This window comes from Fusarium oxysporum, chromosome 4, assembly GCF_000149955.1.
Source record: "Fusarium oxysporum f. sp. lycopersici 4287 chromosome 4, whole genome shotgun sequence".
Lineage (NCBI taxonomy): Eukaryota > Fungi > Ascomycota > Sordariomycetes > Hypocreales > Nectriaceae > Fusarium > Fusarium oxysporum.
Genome location: NC_030989.1, coordinates 703,339 through 715,334, shown reverse-complemented (window position 1 = coordinate 715,334; position 11,996 = coordinate 703,339). Strand labels below are relative to the sequence as shown.

The following is an 11,996-nucleotide window of genomic DNA, read 5'->3' as shown; positions in this document are numbered from 1 at the left end:
TTATTGTTAGTCTAGACTAGGCAACTATAGGCGTCACTAGTATGAAGATTGTAGCTGTCAGGTCTATTGTCCAACGCTTTAAAATGATTTTCTTCTACTCCTACGATCCTTTCTGATGGTATTAACAAAACATGACTATGCCAAGCCCTGGCTCTCCAGAATAGCCGGTCGAGACGGTGAAGAGCCTCATTGATTGCATGAATGATACAATTCACTCTCTCATATCGCGAACATCCCATACTCCACTATTCATCCCATCTTGACCGCGATGAAGTGGGATGCTGAATAACCCTCATTTTAGCCTCAACTCCACGATCCAACAGTTGTGGAGAGCATCCACATTGACAACGGCCAAGGGTCTCTAACAGGAAAGCAGAAACCTCTTGAAGACAAAGTGGATTCTGCCATCTTAAGCAAAGACTCGTACTACTGTTGATAGAGGGAATGATCGTCGTATTTTGTTTTGACAGGCTAGCTTGCAACATGGTAATTTTTCCGTCCCGCAAGGCGAAACTTTAAAAGATTAATCTGGCACGGACTATCCACTAATAGACGAAGCAGCATGAAGGAGTTGCTCCTTTAGGATTCTTTGATCGAAGTGACATTCTTGGCGCATGAGCCGATCAGCCGGAACCTTTGCGTTGGTTTCTATGAAACTCATCCTTTCAAGATGAATCTTTGCTTCTTCTGGATCATGAAACACCAGAATCTGCTTGTTGTCTATGCTGAATGTTTCATCCGCCCTATTGGCGTGATTTAAAATGACCGGCGGATAATTCAGCATAGGCATAACAGTAACCTTATTCTTAGTCAGTATACTCGCCGAGTCTATAAATGCTCCGAGGATGAAGCTACCGAAATGCGCCGAGTTACAGGCTTTGCAAAGGAATTTTCGACAAAAGAAATTTCAACATAATTGTCTACTGGTGGTCTCTTACCCTATTAACATATCCTCGAAATCTCCATGCGTTACGTAGGCGATGCCGGCAAACTTATTCTAGCGGCCTAGCCTACCTCAAGATGTTAGAAACGCAACAACTGCTATTTTACTACCAGGTGCCTTAGATTCTTATACGATATAGCGCAAATACATATCACGTTCGGCATCAGCTAAGAGCTGCTACGAGTGGACAAGTGAAAGTCGATACTAAAATCAAGTTCTACCTGGTTGAAAAAAAACCTCACTTGAGGGCTAACTGTATTGCCTGGTAAATACTATGATAACTCATCGAGATACATAGAGTCGAGAGCATCTTGCTCAACCTTCTCACGCCATAATTCGTACTTTTCAAGGAGTTTGCTGTGCTCTTTCTTGAGAATTATGGGGTTCTGATTTTCAAAGGCCATGCTCCAGATGGCTTGGGCTTCGTCTTTTGTTGTCTTTCTTGCTGAATCGATTCCTTGAAAGTTTTTAGCTGGTGATCTTTAACACTGTCTGGTAAACTCACCAATATGCTGTGCCTGAACTGGATATAAAGCATACCTATCAAGACCATTGCTCGAAGCAATCTCGTCGAGCATCAAGTCTATCTGCCCTTCCCTCCTTTCCTTTAGGCTATCAATCAGCAAGGGGACCTTATGTCTTGGGAAAACCATTGCTTGCGAGCAACACCCGAAAGGTTCTTTGAATACTCCAGGGGGCGGGGGAAATAGTGATGCTTTTCCCGACTGGTACAGCAGTACTATCAGTCCCGGTACCAGTATAAAGGCTGTTACCGCGAGTGTCTCCAGGTCAAGATACTTGCGTGAACCTCGCCATTGTCGACGTACGAACCACACCGAGGCTGCGATTCCTATGTCAATGCCTAGGATAATCAAGAATTCGTTGTTTCCGCCAATCTCCCGACTCGACCACCCTGTTGATCTCTCTTGGTTGAAAAGACGCATGAAAAGCCAGTTGCCAGAGTCAGATATCTGTGATAGTCCTTGTAGAAATCTCATAAACCATCCCTCGGCAAGAATGATGTCATCCTCAAACATGCCAACATATAATGCGCCGGTGGCGTAACATCGTTCAAGGGCGTAAGTGTAATCGAAGACGCCTTTTTCTTGATATCGTCCATTTTGTTCGAGGTCGCTCAGGTGTTTCGTTTGTGTATCGTTGAGATCGTAGGTAAAGATGTCGTCGGCCGCACGGTTTAGCCATTGGTGGTTCCAGCCCGGATGGCGTCTCGGATCGGTTTCCGCTATCAGGACAGATATATGTAGATCGTCTCGTTCTTCCTTCACGAGGTCGTGTACCATACTCCCTATTGTCCTCTGTTATTCTAATGAGCCTGAGTACAGGTATTTGTTTGGGATAGCACATACAGGGAGGTATTGTGTCTCACGCTTCACAGAGTTCAGTGCTACGCAGAGAAGTTTGTTTCCATTTCGTGCCTTGCCCAGAGCCGGCTTTTTCAGCTCCGGATACGAGTTTATTAGCTTCTCAACTTCGGCCTTGCGATGTTCGGAGTACCGTGTCTCGTATGCTCGTGCCTTGTCGAAGAAGACACTACCAGGGTCACGATAAAAATGAGTCTGCCCATACCAAGTCAGGCATAATAGCAAAGCGATACATGTTGTCGCTTTCACGAGTAGACTGAGCATATTGAAGAAAATGATTACTCTAAAAGTCACGGTAGAACATCCAAGGGATGATCGCAACTTCTATGCTATTGAAAGCCCCATAAGTTTCGCTCCTTCTCGGTAGTAGTTACATGATCAACGCGCTTGCTCAAGCTGATCAAAGTCTAATACTGGGTAATTACTAACATTTCTAACGCCGCGGCCAATGACGCTTTTGGAAATTGCCGATTTTCGTATAATCCTACAACGCGAAGGATCTACACTTGTTTCGAAGGATGTTTAGTTTCATGTTCCAACCAATCAGAATATTCGTAGCATTCAAAGGAAACGAAGCAGCCAGTCAGACGCGCGTCGGTGAAGATCACAACTGATGACGTTGGTGTTTTGCGGAGAGTAGTGTTACTCTTATTGGTGCGGTATTTAGTAAATTTCCGACTCAAGACCGAAGGATCAAATCGAAGCTTCGTTCTTTTCAACTGTGACTAGGAGGGTATCGTAAGGCTAGCTAAGCCACAAATCCAAGCGGTAGGATTATTTGCTATGACTTCGAGTTGGCACAGTTTTTAAATAGAAGATGATACAGTGTGTTTGTGTATTGACAAAGACCCATATTATTTTGAGCTTTGTTCACGTCCAGAGGGACTCACGTGGAATATCACGAGTTCCATTGTTGGTTTGCTAGTGAAATGCTCTCCTCATCGGCTACAGAAATCTGACAAGAAACGAACGGTGGGACTCTGTTGTAATTCAAAAGTACCCAAGGAAATAAGATGTCTCTTTAGTATCAGGGAGTCTATTGTGATTTCGTAAGCTGTATCTTCTCTTGCCTTGTCGAAAGATAAAATGTCACGCCAATGAGGAAACGTCGACTAGGAATGCGTGAAGGTGATGAGCTGAAATGGCGCTTCTATGAGGTATCATTCTGGAAAAGACGCCTTTTGACCATTTGAAAATTATGCAGTTCACTTCCAGCAACTTAAAAACGTCGGTTCAGTGCTGGTGAACTTCTTATTCGTGAGTTGAGTCACTTTGAGGAGTATTCTCCTCAAATCGCTTAACCTAGACCCTCAGCACAAGGAACCGACTTGAGAAATCCAAGTAGGTAACAGAGGCAGACAAGAGGACTTCAAAGGGCTTTGAAGAGAGGTAAACAGAGGTTACCACGCGGGTCTATCCTTCGAGCTATAAACTATCACATACTGTTATGTCTCTCAAGAAAAATGTAGTTGCGCTGTTCTTTCTCAGTATCAAGGCTTTGACATACATAGACTGATCTAACGCCTTCATATCAAGTAATTCCTCACATCGTGGCACTCTCATTGTTTATGACTCTTTAATACTAACTCGCTATACAAGGGTTATCAACTTAGAGAGCTCGTTTCTACTTCAACCAAGCACTGACGCTAACTTACAGACAGCTTGAATACTTGACACCATTTTCTCCTCGGACTGACTCATAGAAAACAGTCAAAGAGATAACGACAAGCCGTGTTTTTACCGCCCATTTTCGTCTTGCCCGGGACGGTGGGACAGATGAGATGCCAAGGATTGTGACTCGGCGCCCGCACCGGCTTTTACCAAGCAGGTATCACGAACCGAAGCGGCGACTCAACCATACATAATTCAGTGGCTTGAAACCAGTGAAACAATTCCAATAACACCACGTGTAGTGCACTCAAGATAGTTCAGTCTAGAAGTTTCGGATGTCTCGGGACATGGTCTTCTAGACTTGTCGTCTGAATGTCAGTGGAGATAGCTGGGATGGTTTCGATCTTGCGCAACCGACCTTGCTACGCGTCCAACCCTGCTGTTTGGTCCAGAGAGTATTACAAGGGATGACTAGTCTCCGTCACTAACAGAAGGCTTGAGCATAAACTTTAAGCCACGAGGGTGACATACCTAGCTCACAATTTAGACACTACTCCATAATGCCTCAACGATAGTCTGGGAACCATTACCCCAAATCACATCACCGTCGAATCACAACAACATGACCCCAGTATCAGACTATCTCTTGCCACGGAATCGTAGTTCCGCGCGTTTACGAAGTTGGAGTCAAAGCGTCTCCAATGCACAGCTAACATCTGATCACAGCCCCATAACACAAGATTAACGAAGGATTCATCTCAGCTGTATCTCAAATCAGGTGATCTGAGGACCATATTCTGGGGAGTCTGCAGCTGTGGTATGACGGACATGGTTAACACCTGGAGAAAGATTCAGATTATGGGGTTGAGATTTAAGATCTCGGACCTACGGAAACATCTGAGCTTCTTTATGGGGAAGATCACTCAAAACAGACATCAAAACAGCTCATTCCCTTTTTCATGATAACAAAACTTCACTATCATGATACCATTCTCCCACATTCCGAAATGATCCGAATAAAAAGCATACATGCTTATCAAGGTAGAAGCGGAAGCATTCCACGTATTGGCAGGGGTAAGTTTGCCACAATTTGGAGAAGAAGGTTGCCAACGCGTGGAGAAGAGCTGTATGAGTTATAATTGGGAAATGTTCTCGAAAACGCTAGAGGTGCGGGCGCTTGGGATGATAGGAGATTTTCGTTTGTGTCTCCAGTCTCGATGCATCGTCGGGGTCTGGAACTGTAGCACTTTGGGCTCTGTTACATTGTGCTCCCGACATTTCCCATGCGTTGTCTCTGACACGAACCCTAATCTCCCACTGTTGAACAAGCGTAACAGCCCCAGATACCCCGGATCTCAGTACGGAGTCAATATTGCATTAACCTCGGGCATTCGAAACCCCAAGATAGAGGCATCGTTCCCCTCAAGTGGAGGTTGGAGATATCGTACGAGCCGCCACTAGAACGTCGAGACTTTGCGGGTTAAGAACCAATCAGTGCGATGAAGAGTGCGTCGACTTTTCTAGCCAATTACTTTGTTGGGTTAATGCTGATCGGAGATTGTGACTAAAGAAGCAGATGCAGCCTAGCCCCGCGATTCAATCTCCAACCGAGGAGGGAATCCTTGTTCACTTGGGGGAAAGACGGAGGGAAGATTGACTCAGGAGACTTGACTCGTAAAGCTTTGACATTCTTATGTTGTCTCTTATCTCTAGTAGTCGTCCATAACGTCTCGCGATAACTTGGCTGGTCTTTAGCGACAAACGTGCCAGAAGATAAACCGTTGGTCAACAATGAATGAAGTCGGCTGCGATGCGACGGATTTCCTCATCGAGAAAGTGTCTCGGCGCCAAGGCGATTATTTCCCGAGTCAGCCAAGACGCACTTAGTGAGGTCATCCCGTCGAAATGATCGTCAACCAAGAAAAACAGTCGGACTGCAAAAGTGACTGGCGAAAGAGGAGCGATGTTACAGAAGTGCCACGGCGATCAACTTCCAGAACAATCCTAACTCAGACAGACGATGCATGTAAGCATGGACCAACGAGGGATTAAACCAACACCACCATGGGTCATCGCTACACCTCCAAGTGCACCCTCAGGCCCAGTAGACTTGTAGATGTAACCAAGAAAACGCCAATACCTTTCACCTCCAACGCTAAGGTCACTTATCGAGATGGAGACTCGGCATGTACCTCCCCCAATTCTGCCTCCACTTGTTTCTGTTTTCTCTGTAGTGAGTTACAGCGTAAGCGGGGACTGTGAAAAAAGTTCTACCCTTCTGCCCTTGCTAGCCTGCTGGTGGTTTAGGTATCAGTTGTCTCTCCCCGCAGAGTCAGTGGGTGTGATGGCCCCATATTTCACAGTGCAAGGTAAGCTTAACAAGGAGCCTTAAAATGTTATGTCAAACCCTAACGTTAAAGTGGTATAAGCGTAAATTCCGGGGTGATCGGCAGTTACACTGAGAAGCATAGCGGTGCCGTATTGCCGAATAGGCCTGGCTCGGCCTCTCCGCACGTTTTGGAGGTGCCCACCTGTTGTATGTATGCGAACGGGGTTGTCATCTTGGTGATTAATCCCATGTGACCAATTGTGTTTCATGGCTTCCAACCTTCTCTTGGTGGGTGATGGAGTGATACAGCGTCATAGGATATGGCGAGAGGGGATATGTCATATAACGAGACACCCAAAAACAAGACAACACAGCAAAAGCATCGAAAAGATTGACTACGTAGTATTCTTGTCACATTATCTTGTATAAACTCGTTCATTCGTATAACTTGCGGATCCGGTGTCATCCTCTTCTCCCCCGCATACACAGACAACAAACTCTCAACCTTGATCCCAGTCAACAAACCAAAATCTTTCCTCCCTCCGTTCTCACCCGGCTCAACAAATGATAATCCCTTCTCCATCCCCATACTTCCTTCGCTCTGCGGGGAACAGACAAAGCCAGGGTGGTCACCTCACTTTCTGTTCACGGGCATGATCCGCTAGACGAGTACCCCAACTTCGAGACCCTCCCCACGTCTACTGTAACTCTAGGGTTTTGTGTTGGTGCGACATGTTGGCCTGTATGTTACCATTACACTGCATGGTATGGTAGGGCAGGGGACTAGTGATGCTGTAATCGGAGATAACACATTAAGCTTGTTGCTGTGATCTGCGGTCGTGGCTGGCGTTGCGCAAAGAGGATATAAATCCCCCCTCTTCTCCTCGTAAACTCAATTCTCCCCAACCATCATCACTTCCTTACTCCCTTCTCCCCTCAAGACCGGTATAAGCATCTTTACAATGGTCAAGCAACCATCTGCAGGCGAGCCCGCTGGCCCTGTGGTCAAGGGTGTCATTCCCACAGCTAAGCAAGCTCTCAGTGATCTCTTCATCTGGAAGCAGCGCGTCGTGATCACCAACGAGCATGGCGAAGAGACCACTGAATGGCGGGACCCAGATCCCATCAAGAACCCCATCAGTCTAATGGCTCAGCTTTCTGGCAAGGATTGGATCTTTTTCCTTGTAGGATTCTGTGCCTGGACTGCTGATGCTTTCGACTTCCATGCTCTGTCTATCCAGACCAAGAAGCTCTCTGTTTACTATGACACCAGCAAGACCTCCATCACCACCGCCATCACCCTCACTCTCCTCCTCCGATCTGTCGGCGCAGCCATGTTTGGTCTCGCTGGTGATAAATGGGGACGCAAGTGGCCCATGGTCTTCAACATGATCATCCTCGGTGTCCTTCAGATCGCCACCATCTACAGCACAACCTTTCAACAATTCCTCGCCGTGCGAAGTCTTTTCGGTCTTTTCATGGGCGGAGTCTACGGCAATGCTATCGCCATGGCTCTCGAGTCGTGCCCGTAAGTTAACCCTACCCCAATTGAACTTCACCATGCCAAGTTTGCCAAGTTTGGAGAATGTTTTTATTTCCGTGCTAATATCGCTCTAGCTCCAACGCTCGAGGCTTGATGTCCGGTATTTTGCAGCAGGGCTACTCTTTCGGCTACGTCTTGGCTGCATGCGCCAACCTTGGCGTTGGAGGTAGCACTGAGAGTTGGAAGACCGTTTTCTGGATTGCCGGTAAGTCAACATAGTCAAGACCTATCATTTAATCTTTACTAACATTGATCAGCTGGTATCTCAATTGCCGTCGGTATCATTCGTATCTTCTTCCCCGAGTCCCAACAATTTCTCGAAGCCCGCGCCAAGGGCAAGAAGTCTTCCACACCCGGTGCTTTCTGGGCAGACTGCAAGAAGATGCTCATCGCCGAGTGGAAGATGTGCGTTTACTGTTGTTTCCTCATGACCTGGTTCAACTACTACTCGCACACTTCTCAAGACTCCTACACTACCTTCATGTTGGAGCAGAAGGAACTAAATAACTCTGCTGCTTCTCGTGCCTCAATTCTCATGAAGACTGGCGCTTGCGTTGGTGGTACAATCATTGGTTACCTGAGCCAGTTTGTTGGTCGTCGCCGTGCCATCATCGTGTCAGCTTTCATGTCTGCCCTCATGATCCCGGCCTGGATTCTCCCCACAACCGAGAGAGGACTGAGTGCTTCTGGCTTCTTCATCCAGTTCTTCGTTCAGGGAGCCTGGGGTGTCATTCCCATTCATCTCAACGAGCTGTCGCCTCCTGCCTTCCGATCTTCATTCCCTGGTGTCACTTACCAGATCGGCAACATGATCTCATCTCCTTCAGCTCAGATTGTCAACGCCGTCGCCGAAAAGACATTCGTCACACTCAAGAACGGCGACAAGGTTGAGGCTTATGGTCCTGTGATGGGCGTCGCCACTGCTATCATTGCTCTCGGTATCATGTTCACCACTATGTTTGGTCCTGAAAAGCGCGGCCGTGCCTTTGAGCATGCTGTTGCTGGTGTCCACGACGGAGACCTTCCTCAGCACCAAAAGAAGGATATTGAGACTGCTAGTGTTGAGCAGGTCGAGATGGATGAGAGAAACAAGAACAAGGAGGAAGCTTAAAATGACTTGGTTGCCCAGAACAGCTAGCTTAGACATGACACTTCAAGTTTGCAGCAACACAGTCTCAATAACCTATGAATACAATCATCAATGACATATTTGCTTGAACCCTCCCTCGTAGAAATTATGGCCTGTTATAGTCTCTCAATATCCTGGCAATGACGTTATGGTATTTAGCCTCTGCAAACGACTATATCAAGTCGACCATGCTCTGCTGCTCCTTCAAGTGCAGTTCTTCCATCAACATCTGCTTCTTTCGCGTTGACATGAGCCCCATTCTGGAAAATAGCTATCTTGATGTCACCAACGATCGCTGCATATTGAAGAGCAGTTGCACCTCGAACAGTTGCGGGTGCTGCATTGACTGCCGCCCCATTTTCAACGAGACAAGTGACAATCTGGTAATTCCCATATGCTGCGGCGAGCTGAAGCATTGTGGCCCCGCCACAGTAGCCTGAATTTTCATTGACCGACGCTCCGTTTTCGATCAGAGATATGGCTATCTGAGTATGGTCGTTCACAACTGCATGTCCGAGAGCTCTCGCTTTGTAGTGAAGGCTAGCCTCTTCATTGATCGAGGCTCCACGTTTGACGTGATCCTTAACGATCTCAATGTTTCCATGCGTCGCGGCGGTATTGGCAAGCCCGGCCAATGCGATGCTTTACCAATTCCAAGTTCCCCAGATCTGCAGCTGTCTGGAGTGCAGTCTCCCGAATTTCGGAATCATTGACATTAGCACCATTTTCAAGAGAGCGCTTGACCAGCTCCACGTTCTTCTTGCTCATAGCCAATTGAAGTACACTGGTTCCAGTCGTGGAAATGTTCACATCGGCGCCAGCTTTGACAAGCAGCTTTGCCAGGTATGTATTGTTATTCTTGGTGGCCGTCTCAAGTGCAGTCATCCCAGCCTCTGATGCATTGATATCAGCGCCTCTGTCAATAAGAAGCTCAGCTAGCTCCAGTCTGTTACTGTCGACTGCTAGTTGAGGTGCAGTCCTTCCAGTTGAAGCATTGACGTCGGCGCCAGCTGTGAGAAGCAATTGGCATCTCTGTAGAGCATGGGACAAAAAGCCTTCTCTTGCGACTTGTTGAAGTGGTGTCCCCCACTTTGAGGGCTTATTGATATCAGCGCCATAGTGTATAAGTGACTGGATTGTTGAGAGCGAGGCGCCTTGGTTAAGGGCAAGCCCAAGCGCAGTTTCTTCACCCAAAATGTCCATTGCATTTGGATTTGCTCCTTTAGAGAGCAAAATCACAGCGGCACTTTCATATTTTCTTCGAAGGGAAATAAGAAGCGGTGTTTGGCTACCATCGATCAAGCAATGTATGTCTGCCCCTTTGTCGACGAGAATTTCTATAAACCTGCTGTCAACTCGACGTAAGGCCTGCTGCAGTGGCATTTCGGATATTATATGACCGAAACAGCCTTTTTTGCGCCACATAGTCAATGATGGTTGGTTAGGAGCCGCTCCAGCTTTGATCAAATGTTGTGCCATGTAATAGTTGTCTTCGTGCAATGCTAGCCAGAGAGGTGTTGGATATCCATGCTGGGGGCAGTCAAGCTCAGACTCGACGAAACGCTCATTCAACAAGTCAAATGTTCTCTTATCACCACTCCATATCGATTCGCATATCATGGAGGTGGCATCTTCTTCGGCGATGGTAAATGAGCCGGCGTCGAGAACCTGAGTAAGGTACGTGAAACCATTCCGGACGGGGACTTTAAGGGCGGACGAAATGAATTCTTTCGGCCAATGCAACTCTTGGCGACTCCAAAGCTCCAACACCGCGTGAAGAATTTGTATGTCGCCCGTGGACACTGCTTTTTCTAGGTAATTCGTTCCTTCAAGGATACTGGGGCAATCACAGTGACTCCCCAGTTCCAAGAATACACGTCAGTCACAAGCTTAGCGGAGCCAGACTTCAATGCGGCTTCGAAAACCGACAATCCATTCTTTGTAGCAACAGAGGCAAAGGCATTGCCGCCTTTACTCCAGAGTAGCTTGAGGAGGTCATAATCCCCAGATTCAGCTGCAGCCAGCATTGCTGTTCTCCCTCCCTCCTCCCCTGGAAGAGCATTAACATCTGCTCCCCTATCCAACAAAGCTTCGATCAATTGACTTTTCCTTTGATCTCTTATAGGTAAGAAGCACGCCATTTGCAATGCCGTTGCGGTGGATGGGTGTTGAAAGTCGATGGCCTATATTCTCGAGCATCTCTGGCTCGATAAATTTATCCATAGCTGCGCCGCCCTCGATGAGTCTCTTGACAATGTTGCCATTGCCTCTAAGTACTGCTAGCTGGATGGGAGTACAAAATGGGCCCGCGAGGCAGCGGGTAAGTTCACGTTTCAGAAATTCAAGATCCGCATCCTGAAGTTCCTCAACCAAAAGGTCCGAGTTGACTCCCGCCTCAATCAACCAGTTGACCAGGCTCCAATCGTGACGATAGATTGCAGAGTATATCAATGAAAGGCCTCCTCCTAGTAACCGTTTTGGGTCTGCACCAGCCTTCAGCATGTGCCTTGTGAGGGCCGAGTTCCTTTTTCTGACAGCCCGAAAAGGGGGTTCGGGAGATCCGGAATTGATGTTTGCTCCAAAGTCGATCAACGTCTTTGCAATTACTCCATTGCCAGGTAAATCAATGGCGCAATTTACAGGGCTATCGAGTGTGTCGCCTTCGGTGCCTTCAACCTTCGCATCTGGATCCGCCCCAAAGGTGAGAAGGAGATGAACGGCGTCCCGGTTTTTCAGTTTCACGGCTTGGTAGAGCGCAGAGCGTCTGGTACACGGATCAATGCTGTCAGGGCTGAACCCCGACCCGAGTAAGAAACGCATTAATTCTATTCCTTCGCTTTCTTCAACTCCGAGCGCCATAAAGAGAAGGTGTCTTCCAAATATTTCGACGCTTGGTCCCTTTATAGTAAGTAGACGCTTCATGTTCAAGAGAAAGCCACTCGAGATGGCAATTTGAAGAAGCTCGTAAGAGGACTCTTCAAGTCCCATCAAATTATTAGAGCAAAGAAACACGAGCGAGTTGAAAATTTGCAACCACAGCGGCTCTTGTTGTCGAAGGC

At 47.2% G+C, this 11,996-nt stretch overlaps 4 protein-coding genes across 4 annotated transcripts; 1 reads left to right on the top strand and 3 right to left on the bottom strand.

The window, feature by feature from the left end:
- Nucleotides 1-1,215: 1,215 nt before the first annotated feature.
- Nucleotides 1,216-2,589, bottom strand: FOXG_19520 (uncharacterized protein; the record flags this gene model as incomplete). The annotated part of the gene is made up of 4 exons (XM_018399742.1): nucleotides 1,216-1,400; nucleotides 1,449-1,668; nucleotides 1,771-2,259; nucleotides 2,311-2,589. 4 exons carry the CDS (start codon nucleotides 2,587-2,589, stop codon nucleotides 1,216-1,218), a joined length of 1,173 nt encoding a protein of 390 aa, XP_018243357.1.
- A 4,064-nt stretch (nucleotides 2,590-6,653) lies between these two features.
- Nucleotides 6,654-9,032, top strand: FOXG_07631 (uncharacterized protein). The gene is made up of 3 exons (XM_018386226.1): nucleotides 6,654-7,793; nucleotides 7,883-8,013; nucleotides 8,066-9,032. The coding sequence occupies exons 1-3, from the start codon at nucleotides 7,228-7,230 to the stop codon at nucleotides 8,917-8,919; spliced, it is 1,551 nt and encodes a 516-aa protein (XP_018243356.1). The 5' UTR covers nucleotides 6,654-7,227; the 3' UTR covers nucleotides 8,920-9,032.
- Nucleotides 9,033-9,092: 60 nt separating this feature from the next.
- Nucleotides 9,093-10,964, bottom strand: FOXG_19519 (uncharacterized protein; the record flags this gene model as incomplete). Its single annotated transcript, XM_018399741.1, has 3 exons — nucleotides 9,093-9,518; nucleotides 9,586-10,774; nucleotides 10,867-10,964. The coding sequence occupies 3 exons, from the start codon at nucleotides 10,962-10,964 to the stop codon at nucleotides 9,093-9,095; spliced, it is 1,713 nt and encodes a 570-aa protein (XP_018243355.1).
- A 49-nt stretch (nucleotides 10,965-11,013) lies between these two features.
- Nucleotides 11,014-11,859, bottom strand: FOXG_07629 (uncharacterized protein; the record flags this gene model as incomplete). The annotated part of the gene is made up of 1 exon (XM_018386225.1): nucleotides 11,014-11,859. One exon carries the CDS (start codon nucleotides 11,857-11,859, stop codon nucleotides 11,014-11,016), a length of 846 nt encoding a protein of 281 aa, XP_018243354.1.
- Nucleotides 11,860-11,996: the final 137 nt, after the last annotated feature.

Coding starts and splice junctions, on each gene's coding strand:
- FOXG_07631 (XM_018386226.1), top strand. CDS start 7,228: ATGGTCAAGCAACCATCTGCAGGCGAGCCCGCTGGCCCTGTGGTCAAG. Junction 7,794..7,882: donor ATGGCTCTCGAGTCGTGCCC/GTAAGTTAACCC, acceptor ATATCGCTCTAG/CTCCAACGCTCGAGGCTTGA. Junction 8,014..8,065: donor GACCGTTTTCTGGATTGCCG/GTAAGTCAACAT, acceptor AACATTGATCAG/CTGGTATCTCAATTGCCGTC.